We start from the raw sequence: 24,456 nt of genomic DNA, 5'->3' as shown, positions 1-24,456 counted from the left end.
CTCGGGGCCGTCTGAAGACAACAAAATTACACCAAATTCAATAGCGAACTGATACTGTTGAAGGACGGTAATGGGCGTGTTGACAGCAGACCACAATGTGTTTTTTCAGAGTTTAATACAAGGTGTAAGGATCTAATTGCCTTTGTGCCACACAATGATCCTGCTGCCGGGGCGTAATGGCAGGATTGAGTTCTAAACCTGTAACAAGGACGCTATCACGCACAGCATTACACACCGGGTGCATCTGTCATTCTCATTAACTCCACAAGACTTATGCTGCCTTTAAGTGCTGCAGGAAATTAGGAAACAAGCCAAACTGCCATTGAAGTCATATTTACAAGCTGTAACCTCTGCACTCTTGATGCTACCAGACTGATAAATGAGGATCTGCCCCTCCAGCTTGACGCCCACACTGTCTCTCTGCTTTGCTCCTCCGCACTGAAGTCGTGTGAACCACTTGATCTTTGGATGAGCATTTGAACGCAGCAGCATTAAGGGATATCTGTGATCTACCTGCCTGTGTGTTTCAGGTGTGTTTTAGTCTCTGTCAGCCGTGTTTTCACTTTAATACCTGCAGAGTTAATATTCACACCCTAGCTGCGCCGCTCCTCCCCGGCCTTGGAGGAGCGCTCGGCGTGCAGATAGCATCTTTATGCAGGCGGCTGTCAGATGGTGTGAGTTTGTGCTGCTATGCGCCCAATACAGCCCAAACAACCAGCAATCATGTGGCTATTATGTCTACAGAGGCCTGTCACAAGTACAAAGCCCCTTATTTTCCTAACATCTGAGAGGTGAAAGAGTGTGTGGCAGGGGAGCGGGAAAGACAAACAAATAGAAAATAGTGCGAGAAAATGGGAGAGAATGAAAAAGAGACAAAGAAGCACTGGGGGAGGTTTTAGCCAATGTGCCAGTGAGAGAGAGAGAGAGAGAGAGAGAGAGAGAGAGAGGGATAGTGATAGGGATAGGGAGAGAGAGAGAGAGAGAGAGAGAGAGAGAGAGGGATAGGGAGAGGAGACAATTAGTGCCAACACTAACATGGGTAATGGCTCCAAAATGGAGTTCACACGAGCCGGCTGCTGGGCAGGAGTAGCCAAGAAAACAGTCGGCCCAAATCAGACAGACCTGAATGGCAACAGAGGGAAGAGAAGAAGTGAATTCCTGCCTCAGTCAACAAGGGCCTTCAGCGACCCGGGCAGCCAGTCAGAGAGCTGCAAACAGGCAGGAAGGCTCCACGCTGAGGAATGACTGTCTACCAGCTCGGCCCGGCTCAATGGAGAAATACTACGGAGGAACTGCGGGACAATGAATCTGAAAGGGCGAGGAAATGTAAAGGGGTGCGGCTCTGCTTGTGTGTGTGTGTCTGTGTGTGTGTGTAAACGTGAGGAGAAAGCTTTCCCAGAGTTCACAGTTCAGACACGAACATGATTTGAATGTATATTTCTCAAACGTTCTGCTTCTGTCGACCCGATCGGCTTATTTAGGGTGAAAAACATGAGACCGGTACCGAAGCAGTTGTTCTTGTGGGGGACGAACATCTTGCAGGCGGCGGCGATCTGCGGCTCGGCACTCAGCACAGCTTTGATGATGAGGTCCTCCACCTGTCTCATCAGCACTGAACGGAGACACAGAACAGAGAGCAAGAAGCTGAGAAGCGATTCCCACCGTCCTTCCCACGAATGTTAAAAGCCCGGAGAAGAAAAAAAAGGTGAGGAGAGAATGAAAGTTTGACTCACATGCGGTGTCTTTCCCTTCCTGCTTCAAATACCTCAACATTGCACTCATACTCCATTTGTTCCCATAATCCTCCACTTCAGGGTCATCGCAACTGAAAAGGGAGAGAGAGGCGGTTTGTGATTACAACAGACGCATGAGTCAATCCTGCTTCCAGTTAACCGTCCTCAACGCAAAGGAAAACAAACGAGTGACCTTCTCCCTGTGATCACGGCTCACCTGACGTAGTCGCTGCTCCTTTTGTTCACGCTGTAGTTTGTCAGATGCATGAACTTGTTGTTGATGTGCTTTGACGTTTGCTCGTACTTGACGGTGGCGAATCTGTGGAGACGAGCGACGGCTTCAATCATTCAGCGTTGCACAAATCCACACAACAATAAGCACACTTGACTGTAGAATGGGACATTTTGAGGAGAGATTTGTCCCTGGCGGTGTATGAGAGAGAGAGAGAGAGAGAGAGAGAGAGAGAGAGAGAGAGAGAGAGAGAGAGAGAGAGAGAGAGAGAGAGAGAGAGAGAGAGAGAGATGCCACATGTGCAATATTAAAAATTCCTTGGCGTGCGTTGTGTACCTGAATACCAAAAGCCAGAGGAATGTCAAGAGATAAAAGTGGGAATCAGAATTGGACAATGATTTATGCCAGCTGATAATCCATCCCAGCAAACAGGACAGCAGCGGCCCGTCTCCCTATCAGAGCGCAGCGGTTTAATAATGTCACCTACGTATCTCCCACTGCTGGAGCCTTTATGGATGAATAAATTCTTCTTCTTCTTCTAAAAGTCATCATGAGCTGTTATCTGTGAACATTCCCATAAGCAGCTCAATGTTTATGGGCACATCTTACAGCTGAGACAATAGAGCGCTTTGTGTGAGCCACCGTGACACACACACAGCGGCACGGATACGGAATGTTCACACTGCCCCCTTCTGGACACTGAGGGTGAAGCACCGGCACTGACTCCAGAGGGAAACCATCTCTCTTATTTTACCAACCCAGCAGGCAGCGTGTGTGTGTCTCTCAGCAGCACACACAGAGCCCAACTCACACACTTACTCCCTCCCAACTCAAACACATTACATTTATGTCTCATTCTGTCAGAAATCAACCCAAGAGAACTAAAATGAACCTTTATGGAGGCCTCGGCTTTAAAAGTAGGAGAATATAGTGGTGGCTCTGAGCCTGTGTGTGTGTGTGTGTGTGTGTGTGTGTGTGTGTGTGTGTGTGTGTGTGTGTGTGTGTGTGTGTGTGTGTGTGTGTGTGTGTGTGAGCTCACCGGGCCAGGCCTTCCTCGTACACGTAGATGAGGAGAGGATCGTAAGACGTCACCAGCACGTACAAGCGCACATCAAACTTAAATTCTGCGATGAAAACAAAGAATAAAGGTCAATCAGGTCATCTTTGGAACTAAAACAACAAGTGGCGAGGACGAACTCACCGTCTATCAGTAAGGGGTTGTGAATGTAACGGGACACCAGGATGTTTTCATCCATTGAGATCTGATTTGGCTGCGGAGGACAAACAGGAGCAGTTAAGGATGACATCATCATAATCAGCTGAGGCGTTGAGCTCTAACCAGGCGGTGCTGCGGCTCGCTTCACCTTTTTTTACACAAACAATCCCACCAAAAGTATGATTTCCTGTAAAGTGAACACATGTGATACTGGATAACAAAGAGGGGGCGGCTCGTAAACATCAAAGGAGCGACGGGATCAAAAACAAGCAGGCGCGTTGACATTGGCCGCAGCGGGTCAATCTTCAATAACAGTCTATAAAAACACAACGCGTGGTGGGAGACGGGTCATTTATGAGGCTGAAATGTGTTGCAGGTGGCGGAGCTGCGAGAAGATGAGAGGGGGGAGGGGAGAGGGGGGAGGAGAGGGAGAGGGAGGGGGAGAGGGGGAGGGGGAGGGGGAGGAGGAGGAGGAACCTGGCTCCAGTTCAAAGAGAACTCGAGGCTTAAAAAAAAAAAAAAAATGAACGTATTTCTTTCTCCTCTCCAAATATCACTCTGACATTCTTTCCACTGTTTCATAAAAATGCCTTAGAAGAAGAAGAAGAAGAAGAAGAAGAAGAATGGTGCGTGCGTTTGTCCAAAAGTGAGGACCTGGTGGAGCTCCTCCAGAAGAGCCGGTGTGATTTACTCCACGCCGCTTATTAATGTCGAAAACACGGGTTGATGCTTACACCAGCGCAAACATCTGGCAAAGCCCCTTCAGACGTTCCCACAGTATTTTTAAGTCGGCGTGCTTACACTAAACTTCCCCTGAGTTCTCCTTTAATGTGGGTGTGTGTGAACATACAAATTAAGAGGCGCCGTGCAGCACTTTCACACACCACCGCAGAAGAAAGGACACACACTCGACCACCGAGGGGCCTGTTCATCCTCCGTCCTCTCTGCTGGCACGAAACTAAACTTACTTACCACCGCTAACTATAGTAACACACACACATCTGACTATATTACAGCAACTGCAGGATGGTGACACAATCTGCAGTCATGTTCAGGTATATCTAAGAGTATGATTGTATATTTTAAAGAGGATAAATATTCTATAGCATACATCTGTACAGAGATTCACTTAAATGTTGTGATTCTGTATTCATCCATATTCAGGTGTTATCTTACCGATTCTGCCCATTTTGGTCGCATTTTCCCTTCATTTCAGTGCAGATAAATACAGTAAAGTGCAGCTTTTGTGTGATTTATACACAACATCTGAGGAAATATACGTATTGCCTCAATCGGACTATGATCAAAGTGTAAACCTGCATGTTTACACACAGCTAGACATCCAGATTTGGCTTACAGTTTCAAAAAGCTGTAAAATGAAGGTTAGATTTATTCTGCACAGATGCTGCCTGGATCACTGCATGTATGTGATCCATCCCCAGGGAGCTTCAGACTTTTTTTGCTTCGTGTTCACGAGCCCATAAACAAGGAAACGCATGGTGTTGTTTTGGTCCCACGCTTCCGTTTACAGTCATCTGAACTCTGGTGTGTGAGGTTTTAAAACGCAGATTCAGGAGCGACTCGATCGTGTGTGTGTGTGTGCGTGTGTGTATCCCAGGTCAGCGTTGGTCTGATTGGGTGTTTGGTGCAGAGGCACACACACTCACGTTGCTAACCAAGTAGATGCCTCGTCCTCTTGAAGAAGCCACTGGTTTGATGATCCATGGGCCCTTATCCTTAGAAAAACAGCCTGAGATGAAAGCAGAGAGGAAGAGGAGGAGGAGAAGGTTTGCAGTGATTTACAGTATTTGTGTAGCGTGAGTAATGACATCATAAGGGCTGAGAGGGATGAGAGGCGTCTTACTACAGAATTCCTGGTACTCGGCAGGAAGCACAAACGTCTGAGGAACGATGTGGAAGTTCATGAATCCGTGCGTCTGCTGCATTCGCTGGATGTTTTTAAACAGGCGGTCTTTACGCGTCAATTCATACGACCTGGAAACCAACACAAGGGCCGCAAGATTAAAACGTTCAAGCGCTCGACACAACTCCGACGCTGACATAAAGGACATAATTTATAGAAGCAGAATGGCAATAAAACGCCCGGCGCCTGACAGCTTGATTCATGCGCTTGCTTCAAAGAGGCACCGGTCCAAACGAAATGTACTTTGCAGGCCAAGCCAACAAACACATCGACTCACTGAAAAGGACTTCAGAGTGGCTTATATGTTTAAACGGTCGGTCAGTCAGTCAGCTGGGGAGGTCATACCTGGGGAAGTGGTTGACCTTTTGGAAGTCTTGAAGGCTGCGTAGCAAATAAGGCTTGAGGTGAGAGCCCGTCCACATGAGGTTGAAGTCGTTACTGTTTGGGTGAACCTGAAGAGACAAAGCGGTGAGACTTAAGATGACATTCTCATTCAGAAACCTAAATGTTATGGTGGCTCAGACTGAAGCAGCTCTGTGGAGTTTCCAGCCACCAGGATTATGTTCTGACTTCCATCGCTTGTGACAGTTTCGGCTAGAGCGAATCTAAGCAGCAGACCAAACACGCCGCCGCCGCCGCCGCCGCTAACCTGGTGAAATACGGCCTGCCGGTTTGGAGACGCTGGATCATTTCATCACCGCGGTGTCATTTTATCTGCTTTGTTTCGTTTGGTTCCAGCGATTCGTTAGGAGGCGGGGATTCGCTCTGGGATGCTCGGGGTCGAGGAGAGAGAGAGAGAGAGAGAGAGAGAAGAGAGAGAGAGAGAGAGAGAGAGAGAGAGAGAGAGAGAGAGAGAGAGAGAGAGAGAGAGAGAGAGAGAGAGAGAGAGAGAGAGAGAGAGAGAGAGAGAGAGAGAGAGAGAGAGAGAGAGAGAGAGAGACAGATGTTTGTAATAAAGCCTTATTAAAGCTTGGCTCTGCTGAGGCTGGTGAAGACACTCGTCTGCCTTTGATGACGGGTTAGCGGGAGTCAAGAAGCATCGAGATGAAATAAAAAGGGAATTAATTGTAACTGCTTGGAAAGAGACATAATGGGGATTGTGTGCCCTTGCGAAACAGGATTAATGCTCTTGAGATCATTTGTTTCTTTTCCATGAGTGCATTCCCAGGCTTCCAGACAGGCGCTGTCAATCAAGAGGGGAATAAAAAAGGCAGAGGAATCCATTATGAATCCCGCACAGTAGAGCCCAGCATAAATAACACGTGCTGCCGGAAAACAATGCACTTTTTTTTGGGAGGATTTGGAGACGTCTTCCTTCAAACCATTTCCATGATTTAGTGGAGAGAATTACCTCATGGAAGCCGTGATTGGTCAGTATCCCTCGCACCACCCGGCTCTCTGTGCGCACCAGCTTGAAGGCCATGCCGTATCGCTCTGCCGCAAGGGAAAGGACAAAGGGATTTCATTTGATATATACCCTCCCCCAAGAAGGAAATAAAGGCAGTGAAACGTTATTAGAAATGTTCCGGGCTCTGTTTTGGATTAAAGTCGTACCTCCGATGGAGCAGACGCCAGCATCTTTAGATATGACAGCTTCAGGTAGAAACAGGAGAACGGGGATCTTCTTGCTAAGGCCGCTCCAGGCAATGCAAGTGTGATGAATACTGGAGAAACAGGAGGTTAGGAAGAGGGTTACACAAAGAGAAGAGCCAACACTGAAATCAGACCATCTTGGTAGAAACAAGACATTTACAGAGACACTGCTCATAAAAGCATCAGGCTGCACTCTGGGGTTCAACTCCCCTTGGGCTCGGATCCCAGCAGAATGATGATGCGAGCGCGCCCGTGTGGGGATCTTTACCTCACGCTGAGGGAATGCACCCTGACACGGTGTTTAGTTCACTCGGGCAGATAGAGACGGAACCACACACAGTTTCAGGAGGTGCCTGGATGATAACAAACCCACATACATGCGCCTCACAAACACGCCCCCCTGGTCAAACTGCACCCGCCATCAGATAGCAGCAGACACAGCCCCGGCTTATCAGGAGGCTCAGAGCTAAGATAAGGGAGCGTGTTGATGGAGAAGAAGTCAATCGGGCACGGGACGCTCGGGATAACGTGTATGTGTGTGTGCGTATGTGTGTGGGAGGGGGGCGTGTAAACAATTGCAGCCCCTGTTTTTAAGTATCTAGGTTTGTCAAACAACATGACAGATCTGCTTTCCTCTGCCATCGCTTGGTCACGAGCCATTAAAGCAGGTATTCAAAATGAAACGGGGGAGCACGCGAGAAACACCAGTACCTGCAATATACAAACAAACACAGACTGGGAAGGAGAGAGAGCATCGTCATCAGAAATAACAATAACGCTCTGATAAAACAGCCTTAAGACAAATACATGATGGCTAAACGGCTTTATTAGTCACAACATCTCCTCATTTGTTCCTGAAGTACGATTGAACAGGAAGCCGCCATCCCCTGAACGTTCAACTCTAACCCTCGACGGGTCAAGCTACTTTTGCTGATGGCCGGTGGCTCTCAGTGGAGTCTAACTAAGTACGGCTTAGGAGGGAATTAGCTGGCAGAGAAGATCTATCTAAGACCAACAGGTGCGACTGAGCAGCTCCATGTGAATGTGTTTCATTATGCAACAGAGCAGAGGAGTCCGTCTTCATTTAGTCTAAATATGTCAGCCATCAATAATTAAGACAGGGGAAGGCTATATTCTGTCATCTTACACACACACACACACACACACACACACACGCAGAGATTCCATTACAAATTCAGACAATCAGTGAAGGAAAAGAGCCAAAAGCAAGAGAAATAAAATAAAAAAACGTGATTGATTCCAGCGTGGCGCCACAATAATGAGAAAGCTCCATTTAGAGAGGAGGTGAGGAGGAGGAGGAGGAGGTGAGGAGGATCAGCAGACTGAGAGCCCAGCAGACAGAGGAGGACTCCGGCTAAATACTCTTCTAACGCAACACTCCAAGAAATGTTCTGGTTTACAGTAACGTCTGTGTGGTCCGGGGGAGACGTTTGCACAGATGTGTCAGATTTTTGCATTTGTAGATGATGAGGACAGGGGTCAAACTAAACTCAGCTCAACTGGGACTTTCCCCCCGTTTTACTGGGGAATTCAGGGGTCAGGTATTTTATTTATGCCTGTGTGAAGCCTCCTCCCTTAAGATGAGATGATATGATTCATCTGTCCCGCAGAGAGCACACACTCAATTTGTCTTACTTGTACATTAGAGCATTACAATATTGGACTAAGCGGGGGGTTTGGTTGCTTCTGAGCTTTGATGGTTTCTCTCTGGAGCTCAGTGTGATCGATGTCACCGGGGCTAAAAACAAACGCTTACTCTTGTTCGTCTTCTGAGGAGGATTCAGATTCCTCTTTGTTCTGGATCACAGCTGGCATTTCCTCGTCAGATCAAGTATAACGGCTGATCATGATGTCCACAACCTGCAAAAGCCAAAAGCAAAAATATCACACACACGTGATCTTTATCACAGTCGATGTTCTCTTGCTTGCTTGTTTCTGCTCCTCACACATTTATTCATGGAACGTGAAGAATTGTGTTTACATTCCTGCATTTTCATTACAGATTAAGAGAGAATGACTAACACAGCCAAGATGAACCCTATGTAGATGAAGGATGAGATGACCTCATCTGGGTGACCTTTAACCTTTACCAGTCATTGAACGTAACACCACAGACAGCAACTGTAATTATATCTCTGTATCACAGTATAATGTCCATCCATTCAGACACACTCCTTAAATGCACATAAACAAAGTATGAGACATGAAGTCTATAGAACTCAATTCATTCCAATAAGTATATTAGCGCTTATCAAGTGTACTTCCGCTTACTGTGAGGACCTACAGGTTGATTTTATTATGAGATATTAAACATAATTCAGCCTTATAACGTCCGTATATCCACACAGCGGCACACATGCGCTCACTACTAACACTTCAGCTCGTAATAACAGCGTGAAGTATAGTAAAATAAATAACAAAGCTAAAGCTCATCAGCGTGACAGCTATCTAATTAAAAATATCAGCGGTAAGTGATTTTAAAGCTGTAGAACAATAACAGAACATATAGCAGTAGGTAGTTACATTAAGACTTGTAAAATAAAACACAGGCAGTTGGTCTAGAGAGAATTAGCGAAGTAACTTGCATCAACAGACGACATCTAAATCATTGATCCAACTTACTTCAGCTTTAGTGAGCTAACGAGGCTAATTGTGCAGCAGACGTCAGTGTCTCTGTGCTGACATGAGACGAGAATCCAACATAAACCTGCCTGTTTAGATAGCGTCTGCTAATAGCTAACTAGCTAATAGGACCAGGACCAGCTGAGCGTCGCGGTTAATCTTCCTGGTTACTACAACAACTGAGTAGCAACATAGCAGAGAGCATGCGCACTTCGTGATCATCCCATCCGACAATTTGACCAAAATTTGCGCTGAATCGATAAATATACGAACCCCAAACCTCCCAAATTTGCCAAATTGTCAGTTAACGATCCAAATGTTGATAACTCGCTTTTGTGCTAAATTGTACAAGTGAAATAACAACATTGTGTTGTATTTATATGTGTCTGATTGGAAAAACAAAGCGGTACAGTCCTGCTACGGAACCAGTTTAAACGAAGGCGGAAACAACAGGTAGGGTAACCTCTTCTCTTTGCCTCTCTGTTTGAGCGTACCGTCGCCGTAGTAGGCAGGTGACAGCAACTTCGGGTAGCCATTGGTCAGTGATCTGGAAGGGCGGGGCTTAGTCACGTGAATCCACCAATCGTATGAATGGGTCGACTCGATGGACCCATCTGCGAGCGCTCCCATTGGTCAATCCCGATGGCCCAAGATTGAAAACACAACCTTCGCTCACACAACTATTCGGTTGTTTTATGTCAGGAATATGTCAAGGGAGTACTTGTATACATCCTGTCAGGTAAATAAATGCACTTTTTGTACATTTTTGTCAATAATACGCCTCGCCAGTAAACCGTGGTTACAGCAGTGTTACCCTGCGATATCATGTTAGATACCATGTTATATTTGTGCCATTTTGCTAGGTGCTACACAGCCTTGTATTGTGTCAGACAGGTATCAAACATCTGTATAACCAGCTGATAACATGCGTCGCATGAAACAAATGGGGATGTGTGTGTGTGTCAGTGAACATGAGTCGCTTCCTGAATGTGTTGCGGAGCTGGCTGGTGATGGTGGCCGTCATCGCGGTGGGAAACACGGTACAGAGTTTCAGAGATCACAGCTTTCTGTCTGAGAAGCTCTACACGGGCGCGCCAGAGTTTGGTGAGACATACACACAATAATCAATATCCGTTATCTGTGCGATTGTGGTATCATTGCGATGCGATCACTTACCACACTATTTTAAATGTACGTGACAGTATAATGACGTCACAAAGCACAACATTTGTATGATACTATGACCTGCAGACAGTAACCCTGTACTGCCATCATCACTTCATTTATCTCACATTATTATGACATCATACTGTGTGAAAGTACGCTTAAGTGACACATACAAAACATAGGAGTCTTAACGTGTTTACTCTCCACCCAGTCACACATGTGGGGAGTTAAACTTGATTTGCTCTTAATATGAGCATCGGCTTCTCTTCCTCTCCTCAGTTAACGGTCTCCAAGCTCGAACATTTGGCATCTGGACGCTGCTGTCATCTATCATCCGCTGTGCCTGTGCCATCGATATCCAGAACAGAACGTAGGAGAGTTGTCACTTCATGCACCTTCTTTAAAGCTCTGGCTGAGCCTTTCTGTCCTCATACACTGTGTGTTGTCTCTCTGTGTCGTGCCGTCCTCTGCAGGCTGTATCACATCACGTTGTGGACATTTGTGCTGGCATTGGGTCACTTTCTGTCTGAGGCCTTTGTCTATAAAACAGCACCACTGACCATCGGTGTCATGGCACCTCTCCTTGTGGCAAGTGAGTAGTTTATTTCTCACACACTGTTACACTCTAGACTCAATTTTGTAGATCTCCTTAAGTTTGATGCGGCATTATGCTCACAGCCCTTATGGAAAGATTGTGTTGCGTTGGCAGGTTTCTCCATCATCGGAATGCTGATCGGGTTCCAGTGTTTTCCAGAGACGCAAGAGGAAGTCGGAGCTCGACAGAAGAAACGCAACTGAATCCAGCAGGTTGATGATTTTGTTGTCTGTCCCTGTGTGATGCACAAAACGTCAACATGTACATTTGTGACATCCCATGAAGAGCATTTTCTACAGATTTATATCCACACGGTGTCACAGTTGAAAGAGTCACGTGACATCAATTGATGCATGTAGGTTTATATTTTATTATTAAGATACTAAGGGGTTTACATGAACATTTTACAATACCTGACCTTCCATCCCAGAAAGTTCCCAATGCAAAATTATCCAAACAGAAGTATGACTGTACACAACTAAGATGGACATTGTGTTGTCAACCTGATAAATAAGTTCTACAGTAGATTTCTATGTTTAAATAAGTAAAAATGTGACCACTGTGTATGAAAACTTGCAAATGCATGGTGGAAATTGGAATTAAGATGCCAAATAGTGAGCAGCAGTTAAGAAGCCTGGATGTGTATTTCACTTTATTACATAAATCATAAACACAATAAAGATTTGGACCTTACTTTATTATTGTATATATATTTGCAACGACGTTATAAACTTAAATAAAAATCTATCCACAGTGTACATTTCATTAGAATGTGACTGTGTGCGATAAACATAAATATCTTCTACTGCTCAGAACCAAAACACTAAATAAGGACACAACACCAACATAAATAAGGACCAACTGCTGTAGAACTTCAGCAAAACTCAACTTGAACCTCTGGAGATGAAAGAAAACACCAATATTGTATGTTTGACTCTTTAAAAAGTCTTTCAAATGTTTTGTAGCACAGAAAAGAGCAAAAACCAACAAAACAGATTCACAGTAAAATACCAGATTTAAAACATGAATGTGGGATGAACAAACATGTCTCATAAATACACAACAATCACAATGATGAGACCCTGCACACATTCAGACACTGACACACACACACACACACACTTTACAGGGAGAATGACGTTTCTCGGTAACAAACACACAAGTGAACATGTAAAATAACAGTGAAATGGATGAATTTGTCTAACTCATTCATTCAGTCATCCATAATCAACTTTGTGCTCAAAGGCTTTTCTTTGTTTGTCAGAGAGATGACATCATACAGGAACAACTCTGACCTCCCAAAGTTCACTCAGATGCACACGGCATCAATGTTGTAAAGGAATCAGCAGCACCCAGAGACATTAACAGTGATCTTTACTGAACTGAAGACTCGAAGGAAAATCTTCAGCAACATAAAGATTGAGGTCACAAGAAAACACACACATGACTGAAGACTGAATTATTGGAAGAAATCTGAAAGTTCATCTTTGTTACATTGCACTTATAAGTTCACTCAAATGCCCACTGAAGAGCAAATAAATATTCAATAAAACCTTTCCCGATGTGCACGCCTGCCGCAGCCTGGTTTGGTGTTAAGTTGTGTGTGTCCGTACACCACAGCGTGATGTGCAGTGCATCGTGTGATGCAGGTTTGCTGTGCGTCACCTGTAGTGTTTGTTACGTGTCAGAGGAGGAACATCTGCTCTGTCATTCAAACTCCACCTCTTTCACTGTTGCCTGAGCGGAGATGCCTCCTTCTATGTCAGCTGGGGTTTTCTGTGAATAAAGCAATGAGAATGCTCAGAAGAGACCAATTGGCCAACAACACAAACCCAATACTATTCTGAGCAGTGTGAGTTGATCAACAATCCATTAAGCACACAGGTCAGAGGAAAACAGCCATTCTTTCTTGATTTGAACCTTCACAGAATTCAATATCTGAAGAATATCCGTCATGCATTTTGTGTTTTGGTAAACCTTGTGTCTCTCCTTCTCTGTGTGTCTGAGTATGTGTGTTTATCCGTGTGTGTTCTGCCCCTGGATAACACAAATCAGCCCCAGCCTCCCGTGTTCCCACAGTCCGTGTCTAAACCCCCTTGTGGTAAAATGATTACTTGAGAGTGTGTGTCCGTACCTTGACAGGTGTGTGTAATGGTTTTAGGGACCTCGTGGGTTTACATCAAGAAAGACGTTGGTAGGCTTCGCCGGACACTGCGGCCCCTTCGTCTTGCACCGAGGTGATGGAGTCTGCAGCCTGGAACGACAACTTGGGTGTCAGACTGCACCACCAACCTGCACACCCCACCACACTGCCAACCCCCGGCCCCGTCTTTGTGCTACAACCAGGCGTTGTCAAAGCGTGTGTGTTGGAAATTATGGCATCCTTTGATCAATATTTTGTGTTTATTTTTTGATGGGACGGTGTTTATGAATCAATGTCAAACTGCTTATTTTCACTGCAGGTCATCTTTAAGTTATAGAGGAAAACATTAAATCCTGATTATTCTTGATATCTTTGTTGTTAGTGTTTGCTGTTTTACTGAAATCGAAGGTAAACCATTGATTACATTTGTGTTGCTGTGATTTTTTTATATGCTGAACATCCCAGAATATCAAAACCTTGATGTGCTAGTACTGGATTAACGTGTCAAGATTATTCATATTTCAATAAAACCTCACAACATTTTGTAGAGAGGTGTATGTAACCAGGAAAGCCCATACACACACACGCACCCCACAGCGAGGCCAAGTTCATATAAAACACACTTACACTTACACTGATGTCACATAGCATGTTGGCCTTCTGTCGCCTGAGGTCAGACTTGATGAATACTGACAGAGAGGAAAACGGGAAATAAAAGGAAAAGTTAAGTCCTCAAAAAACAAAAAAATGAATGAATAATGAAAAACTTAAAGCTAATTTAAGAATTTCATGGTGGTATTTGTCATTTTTAATGCACAGCTGCTGGTATCCCGTGAATTAAGCGTTTGCTAAGGATGTACTGTTGTTTGGGTTTTGTTGCACCTCTCCTAAATAGTGGTTATTTCTTCAACCACTAGAGGGCAGCTTTACCTTGTGGAAAAATATCCAAGGGATTAGAAACAACAGGGAAATGCACCATGGGAGCGGTTGGGTCACATGCAGGTTGGACAAGGATGAGGTGAGGGATCAGATGTGAGCAGTGGAGGCAGATGAGTTAACAGATTATTGGCTTTACCTGTCATTACACAGCCGATGAACAGAGTGATACACAGGAAGATGTTCCCAGCTAAGGTGCCCCAATGATCGATGAGCTTCCCTTGGGAGATGGTGAAAATGATTCCAAAAATCTGAAATGAGATTAGTGCAAAGCTCACATCTCCATGACGACAGGCCGTGTTTATTCTGTGCTCTGTCGTCTGTATTTGGTCTCCGCACTGACCTGAGCCGAAACGTTCAGCAGTCCAGACGAGGTCCCCTCTGATTCTGGGTAGGTGAGCTCTACTGCAAACTCAAAGCCCACAGGCAAGTATCCTGCCATGAAGAACCTGCAGACAAGGGTCAAAGGTCAAGCCAAAATACAGCATAAGACCCTAGGAGGAAGTTTTTCTTTTCACAACTCAAAGAAAGTACATTTGATACATGTGTGTCACTGAGACCTCAGCTCTACAATTCCCAAACTAATTTGGACAACAAATTCAAAGACATTTCAGGCTCTTGCCAAGCACCGTTTGTGTTTGGACCGAGTTTTGAGGTAACACAATGCAATAAATACAAATCTTTATTTTCTTTCCTCTACTTTTTTGGTGGGAATTTCTAACTATTATCTAACCATTACTCTTAAATGTTTACCTACCCTACTATTGCTGATGTGACGAACACCAGCCACAGGTGGCCCAGGTTGAGGGTGCAGGTATAAACCAGCATTGAAAGAAAACTAAAGACATAAATGGCTACTGTAGTCTCTCTGAGGAGAGAAGAGAGGAAATTCAGTCAGTATAGATTCAAAGCACAAAGTCAGCCTCGTTAGACCTAAAGCTTTACATCCATGTTTAACAAACTGAATCCTGTGGCAAGGCTGATCAGAACAAGCAACATTTCCTGGAGCAACTTAAGAAAAGTAATAAAAAAAAGGGAATGTTTGCTTTGTGTGGAAAATTTAATACAAATAAATGACAGTAAGAAAAGATGCTTCTTATTTAGTGAACCAGATCAGCTGAGGTGAAACAACAACACCCGAGGCACTGGAAGTTCAGGCTGGTGCAGATTACTCTTGTGTATCCACGCCCAAAGGTTTCCTTCTAATGTTTTTGTTCCTGTAACACAGTCTGCATGAAGCAGTATCCTGACTTGTACTCCAATACAGTGTGCAGGACATTTTCTTAATAATGGTGTTATAGGAACATCTCACTTGTAGGTTTTGGTCTTGTCCAGCCAAATGCCACATATGAGGGACCCCAACATGCCACTAAAGATAATGGTCAGGCCAATTCTCCCAGCATTCACCTCTTCACCCTAAGGGAAAAACAGAGTCACTTGTCAGGCCCAATTTTAGACAACCATGATGCCCTGCACACCTTCTTATGATGACACATGATCCCAGTGTATAGTACATGTACAGCTATCACTCCATTAATAATCAAAATAATATATAGACTAATCAATTATCACAATTATAAATATCTTTGGCATCTTTGAGGTTACCAGTGAGGAAGAAAAGAATAAGGGAAACAATAGCTGGAACTTACAGGGTAATGCATTATGATCATCCGATTCAACAGTGTGGAAAGAGCATATATACAGCCGGTGTTCAGGCCTGCAGAGAACAAAACAAAATATTCCATCTGTCCTGAGAAGAGCTACAGGGATGGAGGGAGGTCCAGATAGGAACTCCTGGATCCCGCGGACAGACATCATTAGCCTACATTAGCCTCCAGAACTCCATGACCGACTATCATTGCATCAATCATGAGGTGCAAACTTGCTAAGATCAGGATAAAATTTACAAACTAATGTAGACTACAGATCTGGAGTTGTTCACCTATTCAAAGTACTTAGGATGAAGTAATATTATGAGAACAACACCATGAACCAGTTTTATACTACAACACATTTTGTCTAGGAGTCTTCAGCCTTGGTGGAGGTGTGAGTGTCCTTCTACTTTATACTGGAACATTGGACAAAAGGTTTCCGTTCTACCGACATGTTGGTGGCAAGCAGGAAGAGACGCACCGTAGGAGATCATCAGGATGATGAAGGCTTTGTGCCGTAGCAGCCTCACGATGGAAGCCGTGTAGGAGTACTCATGGCGGGAGAGGATCCTGATCTGGGCCTGGGCCTGGCTGGGTGGCAGCTCCGGCTTCTCCTGGAAAACTGCGAAACACACACACACACACACACACACACACAGAACAAGATACTAGGTTAAAAAAGCTTATTCAGTGCCAAGGAACACATAAGATACCGCAGAGTGTTTATGATCGCTTGTAACAGTGAAAGAACCTGAGGCAGACGTTGCTCATGATTGCAAACACAGAGGCCAAATAAAAGTGTGTGTGTGTGTGTGTGTGTGATAAAGCTCTCAAGGCTGTTTGATCCTTAAACATGCAGTTCAACTTGCAAAGCAAATGCTCAAAAAGTCAAACTCGCCTTACTGCCATCATAATAATAGGTTCATATTCAGAACCAAGAGAGAACAAAGGTAAGATACCTCTGAGTGCTTTAGGAGGTCATTTGGCAGGACCTGAGACAGAAGATTGGATTATCTGTGCAAACACAGAGGCCAAAGCCTATTGCTGACACTAAAGTTCAAAATGACTACTGGGCAAAAAAGAAGAATATCAGGAGTCAAATAGCCAGAGGTGGGTGGGTGTGGGTGTGGGTGTGTGTGTGTGTGTGTGTGTCTGTGTGTTTAGTGAAGAACATTCACTGTAAACTTGCTTTACTGCGATCACATATTTGCTCAACTGCATGTGTTCTGATCCCTGTTTGCGATTTGGAAACAATAGATTAGACACTAGACGGGTTGCTGGTTCGAGTCCCTGCCGAGGTGCCCCTGAGCAAGGCACCGAACCCCCAGTTGCTCCCCCCTCTGCGAAGGGTGGTTATGTAATGTAAGTCGCTTTGGATAAAAGCGTCTGCTAAATGATCGTAATGTAATGTAATGTAATGTAGACAAACTATAAGACCAACTGTCACTTGAACACAAATAAGCAATATGTGCCGTCTCTTTTAACACATTTGCTTTGAACCCAAATGCTAACTGAGACCAAAAGTTTGGTTTTTGCTTCATTAAGTTCAAAACATGCAACTTCAAAAATGATAGGCGCATGATATAAGGAAGTCTAGGAGTCACATTTTGGTCCAAAATATAATTCTGGAGTCGCCAACATAAAGTAATGAACATATAATCTGGCCTGGTGCAGCTTTAGTAACTTCAGCTATGAATGTTTCTGCAGGTCGATGCAGGAAATGTTCCCGTTTGCCTTTAAGATCGTGTCTGAACGCATCTCTTCAAAGCGTGGACAATTATAACAATTACTGCTGCTGCTCATCAGGTGAGCTCCTCTGCTGCCTCTCAGGGTCTCAGTGTCTCACCAGCACTGCCCGAGGAGCTCGACCACCAGGAAAGACGCACAAACACACAACAAACTAGGGGAATATATGTGCAACATCATCAACAAGAAGGCCTCGTCGTCCTCCAATTATGGTTCCTAAGTTATTGACAGAATGTAACTGTTGTTGTTATAACAACACCATCAGGTCGACGTGTCCACCAAGTTGGGTGACAGTAGACCGAGTCGTTCATGAGATAAGTTACAGCTTACTGTGCAGCTGTAGAGGAGTCAGCTTCCCTTTGAGACTTACAAATGATGACGAGGAGGAACACAAAGGTGGCGACACCAGCACTGATGTAGAACATGAGTCTGATGTGCTTCGCCAGCTCATCGAGGTTCTCCACATTAGGCACCAGGACCGGAGGGATCAGGAACCCCAAGGCAATACCCAGCTGCAGGTAAGAAGCACAGAACCCCAAGTTAGACTCTGCACCATCCTTAGACACACACACACACACACACACACACACACACACACACACATGCAGAATACATCATTTAAAGGGCAAAACATCTGAATATACGGTGAAACAATCTTGACAGGAAGAGACATAAACAAAGAGCTGGAGGGGGCTTGGCTCAGGAAGGTAGAGCCTCATCTAGGGATTGGAAGGTTCCTCAATGTAAAGCACTTTAGATAAAAGTACAATATAAGTACAGTCCCTTATGTGTTGCTATACAGCAGCTCCATTAATGTGCTCCTGTCCCTGTCCCCGTCCCCATCCCTGTCCCCGTCCCTGCAATGTCGGATCTGGATCCTAATCAGACAAACTTTTGCGTAAAGTCCTTATCAAATAGTCTGGGAACCCTTCAAGCGACACACACTCCCCCCAGCAAGCTTTGGCCTTGAACACAACATTCTCAGTGTGACTTACTTCAACTCGTGGCTTGTTCAAAAAACAACTTTTGTATTTGGAAAATAATCTAGATCAAAAATCAGAAACTGTGAGTTCAAAAGGAGCTCAAACCTCTGTGAGAAAATCCACACAGGCCTTCCTTCAACCATAGAACTGGACTCGCACTGTGGAGGTGGGAGTGTTTGAAACAAAATCACCAATGAGCACAAAATGCATGAAGGTTCTCAATGTACACAGGACCGTTAGTGTACAAGCCTGCCAACTCTTGCGAACTGGTAGTGGTGCCCCACACACACACACACACACACACACACACACACACACACACACACACACACGCACACACACACACACACACACACACGAACACGGAAGTCAGACAAGATAGTGGGCGTACATCACACATGGCATATCTGCCTATTATCTGTTTTTTGCACACTGTAATTCCATCTGCAAACAGTGATAAGATGACACTGAACTCTTTACAACCACTGCAAAGCGCAAATACACACACACACACACACACAATTGCCCAGTGTCAAAATTGTTGTCAAAATAGTTTTCCAAAGTTAGGCAAACACACCTGGTTTCCTAAAACTCCAATGGAGCAGGCAGTGGATACTTCTTGCTGTCCGAACCACAGGGATGCGAGTTTGGCTGGTATTCCCAGGATATAAACGTTGCCCACCGAACACACAAACTGCCCGAAAAAGGTCATGGCGAACATGCTGGGATGTGCAGTGCCCGTCTTGATCCAGGCCCCGATACAGTTGAAGGCCGATCCCACCAAGACCACTTCTCTCAAGCCCCGGTTGTCTATCAGCCACGTGACGGGCAGGATCACAGGGATGTAGGTGAGGGAGTAAATCATGGCCAGCCAGTCCATGGCCAGGTTGCCGATGCCGTAGAAGTGCATAAAGATGTCGCTGATGATGCCGTACTGCATCCACATGAAGGAGCTGCTCATGGAGTACATGCAGAACAGGAAGAGCATGACCCAGCGCCGCTTATACAACCTCGTCTCCATCAGCGGGAATGGCTGGGTGGTGTCCAGGTCAGAGGAGTCCAAAGTCAGGCTGCTGCCTCCGTGGGGCAGATGGTGGCCTTCTTCACCCACACTGTTCCTCTGTGGTCTGTCAGGAGAATCATCATCCCAGGTCGGGCCAAGACCGTCCCGCCACTTGTGCGGCTCATCCTGCTCATCCATGATTCCTCCCAATTTCACACCTGCCTGTCCAGTTCACCCCCTGCTGCCTTAAGTAGATGGAGGGAAAAGCAAATACATCTCCTTGTGTGTGATAGATCCTAAACCAGCTCACCTGCTCTGCCCTGAATGGGGTTCACTGATTTGGTAGAGATGCACCTGAGCTGCAGTTTAAAGAGGAACGCTGGTGAAAAGGTGTGATCCCGACAATGAAACACCAGCCTGAGCTGAGCTGCCTGCCAGCGTATCTCTGCTGACCGTTCCGGTATTTGTCCCCTTTATGGCTTCAGTCATGTGATGGTTGTACGTTTATTGTTATTTTCCATCTCATTCCTAACTCCTCCTCCTTCCTGCTCTTCTCCTTGCAGCAAACTGACACCTGACCTCAGCCTCTGTGCCTGAACTTTAGTTAGGATGGTCGACGACAGCAACTTGATTGTATTGCTTAAGTTAGTCACATGTCACACACACACACACACACGGATAAAGCCAAGGTCCACTCAGCATAAAGCTTAAAAAAAGCCAACAACTTCTCTCAAACAGCCGTCTTACAGCAGTAAAACGGTAATAAATTGGAATAATTTCAATTAGCAAACATTCAATAATAATTTAGGTGTGTTTGCTGTGCAGTAAGACAGTATTAGAGTATTAGACAGGAAGCACCCAGTCTAGCCACTTATCAGGGCCATGTGAACACAACCTCATCACATCCATGTCATAGATTTCCACATTATAGCCTATAAAGATAGGACACTCAGTTAACTGTTAACTTGTAGGAAGTCCAGATGTGAGCTCAGACACGATGATGTGACAGTATTCATGGTTCAGCAGCTGATCTTACTGATGAGACAGCACTCTGTCACATTCAACCCTACCAAACCGGCTTGACAAGATAACTAAACGAGCGTTTACAAGCGATCATAACCACATTTAGGGTTAGTGATCAAACTGAAAAGCTTTGTATTTATGTTTGTTTCACATTTTAACAAAAGTACAATAACTTAACAGAATCTTATAACTTATCCTCAGTGCCAAGAATTGGAGAGAAAAAAACAAAACTTGAAATATTTTAAGGGAAACTTTAGTTCGGGAGGCAAAGGGTAAATGTTACCAATTAATAAAACTTTATATACTATATCTAAGATAGACTATACACTATAATAACACCATGGTGTAGTAGATGAAGTTTAAATGGGTTTTGGTTCTTTTCTTCCGAATGGAATTTTCCCAGCACGTTCCTGCTCCTGCTGCCCGGAGTTCCTCTGAGACTCACGGGAGAATTTGGGAGCAGGAGAGGAAAACTGAAACTCCCTCCAATGCGCCTCAAGCTGGTTACTCTGCTCTTTAAACAAACATGTACACGTGTCACGGTGACGACTGAGCACGGCAGGCGCTTTGTTGAAGAAGTTTGGTAAAGTTGAATGGCAGATGTTGGCAGAATCAAAAGGTGTCTTTTGACACAAAGACTGAAACGCTTCCCGGCCCGGAAGAGGCGATATATGATCGCTCGACTTCAACTGCAATAAACAAACTCATATTCGATCTATTATGCGAAAAATACACCAACGTGAGTTTACTTTACCTGGACCCGATCGCTTTATGCTACGGTGACTGTACACACACTCTGAAGGCAAAAGACTGCGAAATATCAGCCTCCACGTCATTTCCCCTGTGGCTGCCTACGTGAAATGTATATCTGAAAAAATAATATACATTCTTTTTAAATGTTACTAAATAAATAGCAATTGAATTCGCTTAACAAAAAAAGGAAATAAAAAATATAATGAAGCTCCCAGATTTTGAGCGTCACTGCGCTTATAATGTTGCAATAGTTTGTTGTTCATGAAGGTGTGGCTCTAAACTGGAATACAAGATGCTGCCTATGAACACATATGCTGAGCTCCAATCACAACAAAGTGCCATGTGACGTTTCCAGCCTCAGAAACTTCACTGCCAACTGGGACAAAAACAAACTGAAAAACAAAAACTAAGACCTGGAAAGCGAACAACTACTAAATACGAAATAAGTAAAACAAATCTACAAACCCCAATTCCAATGAAGTTGGGACGTTGTGTAAAACGAAAATAAAAACAGAATACAGTGATTCGCAAATCCTCTTCAACCTATATTCAATTGAATACACTACAAAGACAAGATATTTAATGTTCAAACTGTATTGTTTTTTTGCAAATATTCACTCATTTTGAATTTGATGCCTGCAACACGTTCCAAAAAAGCTGGGACAGGGGCAACAAAAGACTGGGAAAGTTGAGGAATGCTCAAAAAACACCTGTTTGGAACATTCCACAGGTGAACAGGTTAATTGGAAACAGGTCAGTGTCATGATTGGGTATAAAAGGATCATCCCCGAAAGGCTCAGTCGTTCACCACTTTGTGAACAACTGCGTGAGCAAATAGTCCAACAGTTTAAGAACGTTTCTCAACGTACAATTGCAAGGAATTTAGGGATTTTATCATCTACAGACCATAATATCATCAAAAGATTCAGAGAATCTGAAGAAATCTGTGCACGTAAGCAGCAAGGCCAAATACCAACATTGAATGCCCGTGATATTCGATTTCTCAGGCAGCACTGCATTAAAAACCGACATCATTCTGTGAAGGATATTACCACGTGGGCTCAGGAACACAGAAAACAGTTGTCAGCTAATACAGTTTGTTGCTACATCTACAAGTGCAAGTTAAAACTCTACCGTGCAAAGCGAAAGCCATATGTCAACAACACCTAGAAACGCCACCGGCTTCTCTGGGCCTGAGCTCATCTGAGATGGACTGACACAAAGTGGAAAAGTGTGCAGTGGTCTGACGAGTCCAGATTTCAAATTGTTTTTGAAAATCATGGACGTCGTGTCCTCCGGGCCAAAGAGGAAAAGGACCATCCGGATTGTTATCAGTGCAAAGTTCAAAAGCCAGCATCTGTGATGGTATGGGGGTGTGTTAGTGCCCATGGCATGGGTAACTTGCACATCTGTGAAGGCACCATTAATGCTGAAAGGTACATACAGGTTTTGGAGCAACATATGCTGCTATCTAAGCAACGTCTTTTTCAGGGACGTCCCTGCTTATTTCAGAAAGACAATGCCAAGGTACATTCTGCACATGTTACAAACGTGGCTTTGTAGTAACAGAGTGCGGGTACTAGACTGGCCTGCCTGCAGTCCAGACCTTTCTCCCATTGAAAATGTGTGGCGCATTATGAAGCGCAAAATACGACAACAGAGACCCCGGACTGTTGAGCAACTGAAGTTGTACATCAAGCAAAGGATTTGCAAATCGTTGTATTCGGCCAGCTGTCTCTCCCCTGGACGCTAAGACCAAGGCCTTCTACTCTGAGAGGTCCAACCTGGTCAATCGTGACGGCCTCCTTTATCGCCGGTGATCTACAAAAGAGGAGACTTCGCTTCTGGGGCACAGGTGTGGGTCTACAGCCTTGAAAGGAAGAGGGGCCTTTCGCCCCAAGCTGATGAGCCATTGGATGGGGCCTTGTACTGTTCTGGAGAGACTGTAGGATGTTGTGTACAGGGTGCGGCTGGTCAAGAGGAACAGGGTGGTTGTGCTCCACTGTGACCGGCTTGCCCCCCTACCAACTTGCCTCTGCCACATGTGAGGGTGAACCAGGGGTGGAGGACTCAACCCAAGCCAGCACCTCACAGCCCACCATAACCAGAGAAGGCACCGGCCGGAGGCAGCTTCAGCGTCGACTCCCCCAACACTTGAGAGACTTTGTTGTTACTGAGGACAGCTAAACCGGCTAGGTGGGTGCTATGTAGGGTAAACAGTGTGTACGTTTGGTGTGGTGTGTTTTACTGTTTCTGAATGTTCTGTTTAATTGTTTAGTAGTAGTATATAGTATAGATGAAGTTATTTACATTTATATTGTTGTTATTGTTATAATAGCTGGTGGCACCCTGATGAAGAATGTGTGTGTTTTTCCATCTTGATTTGGATAAAAAGATAATTTTTAAATTTTTTTAATATTTCATGGATCAACTCACCTGAGCCCCCAGAACCCCAATGGAACAGGCGGTGGAAACCTCATCAGTTCCGAACCAGACCGCCGCCAGGGGGGAGGGTGTCCCAAGGATAAACACCTGACTCGTCGCGCTCAGCGTCTGGCCCAGGAATGTGACCCAGAGCAGCGTGGGCTCCGCGCTGCCCACCTTGACCCAGGTCCCTGCGCAGTTGAAAGCGTTGGCCACCAGCAAGAAGACCCGCATGCCCTTCTTGTCCAGAAGACAGCAGGCGGGGAAGACGAAGAGGATGAAGACGAGCATGTACATCATGGACAGCCAGTCTATGGCGGAGGAATTGACGTTGTAGAACCTCATGGTGATGTTACTGATGATGCCGTACTGGAGCCACTGCATCGTGTTGGCCATGGAGGAAATGACCAACACGAGCAACATCAGCCAGCGCCTCTTGTACAGACGCGTGGGGACGACACCGTTTGCGGTTTGTTCCACGGACTCCATGCATTTTCCTCCCGCATCTGGAGCACCCTTCCCCCCATCTGGAGCACTCTTCCCCGCACCTGGAGCACTTTTCCCCGCATCTGGAGTGCCAGCGTCCTCAGAGTCTAGGGTCTTCATTCCTGCCTCGATCAAGATCAGCACTCAATGTCAACTTTCACTTTGGACACACGCCTGATGTACCCTCTGACTCCACCCTGCAGG

The 24,456-nt window shown here is 45.1% G+C and overlaps 3 protein-coding genes across 8 annotated transcripts in view; 1 reads left to right on the top strand and 2 right to left on the bottom strand.

The window, feature by feature from the left end:
• The window catches only part of ttll5 (tubulin tyrosine ligase-like family, member 5), a 41,705-nt gene extending 32,147 nt beyond the window's left edge, over positions 1-9,558 (bottom strand). The window contains exons 1-12 of the mRNA XM_076161578.1: positions 9,342-9,558; positions 8,476-8,579; positions 6,660-6,769; positions 6,457-6,539; positions 5,451-5,557; positions 5,046-5,176; positions 4,849-4,931; positions 3,167-3,236; positions 3,005-3,089; positions 1,951-2,052; positions 1,734-1,825; positions 1,505-1,612 (exon numbers count right to left, since the gene is read on the bottom strand). Of these exons, the coding sequence (XP_076017693.1) occupies positions 1,505-1,612; positions 1,734-1,825; positions 1,951-2,052; positions 3,005-3,089; positions 3,167-3,236; positions 4,849-4,931; positions 5,046-5,176; positions 5,451-5,557; positions 6,457-6,539; positions 6,660-6,769; positions 8,476-8,534 (1,030 nt within the window). The 5' untranslated portion in view covers positions 8,535-8,579; positions 9,342-9,558. The remainder of the gene's footprint in view (positions 1-1,504; positions 1,613-1,733; positions 1,826-1,950; positions 2,053-3,004; positions 3,090-3,166; positions 3,237-4,848; positions 4,932-5,045; positions 5,177-5,450; positions 5,558-6,456; positions 6,540-6,659; positions 6,770-8,475; positions 8,580-9,341) is intronic.
• A 428-nt stretch (positions 9,559-9,986) lies between these two features.
• Positions 9,987-13,388, top strand: erg28 (ergosterol biosynthesis 28 homolog). Of its 2 annotated transcripts, none has more exons than XM_076161566.1 (6): positions 9,987-10,080; positions 10,308-10,445; positions 10,788-10,878; positions 10,982-11,100; positions 11,218-11,315; positions 13,265-13,388. In XM_076161566.1, exons 2-5 carry the CDS (start codon positions 10,313-10,315, stop codon positions 11,304-11,306), a joined length of 432 nt encoding a protein of 143 aa, XP_076017681.1. In that variant the 5' UTR covers positions 9,987-10,080; positions 10,308-10,312; the 3' UTR covers positions 11,307-11,315; positions 13,265-13,388. The 2 variants fall into 2 exon arrangements, with proteins under 2 accessions (XP_076017681.1, XP_076017680.1); XM_076161565.1 differs by lacking the exon at positions 13,265-13,388 and adding an exon at positions 12,368-12,474.
• On the bottom strand, positions 11,450-24,439 carry flvcr2a (FLVCR choline and putative heme transporter 2a). 5 transcript variants are annotated; one of them, XM_076161560.1, is made up of 12 exons: positions 21,344-21,601; positions 19,141-19,811; positions 17,951-18,092; positions 16,316-16,456; positions 15,832-15,899; positions 15,495-15,598; positions 14,940-15,050; positions 14,526-14,631; positions 14,322-14,433; positions 13,874-13,935; positions 13,238-13,357; positions 11,450-12,879 (listed from the first exon to the last, which is right to left on the bottom strand). In XM_076161560.1, the coding sequence occupies exons 2-11, from the start codon at positions 19,762-19,764 to the stop codon at positions 13,283-13,285; spliced, it is 1,545 nt and encodes a 514-aa protein (XP_076017675.1). In that variant the 5' UTR covers positions 19,765-19,811; positions 21,344-21,601; the 3' UTR covers positions 11,450-12,879; positions 13,238-13,282. The 5 variants fall into 5 exon arrangements, with proteins under 5 accessions (XP_076017675.1, XP_076017674.1, XP_076017677.1 ...); XM_076161559.1 differs by having other exon boundaries at positions 13,282-13,357; XM_076161562.1 differs by having other exon boundaries at positions 13,880-13,935.
• Positions 24,440-24,456: the final 17 nt, after the last annotated feature.

Source organism: Genypterus blacodes, unplaced genomic scaffold (assembly GCF_046128005.1).
Source record: "Genypterus blacodes isolate CSIRO-AG114 ecotype Tasmania unplaced genomic scaffold, CSIRO-AGI_Gbla_v1 ptg000112l_1, whole genome shotgun sequence".
Classification (NCBI taxonomy): domain Eukaryota; kingdom Metazoa; phylum Chordata; class Actinopteri; order Ophidiiformes; family Ophidiidae; genus Genypterus; species Genypterus blacodes.
The sequence above is the reverse complement of the archived record's forward strand: the minus strand, read 5'-3'. Positions and strand labels throughout refer to the sequence as shown.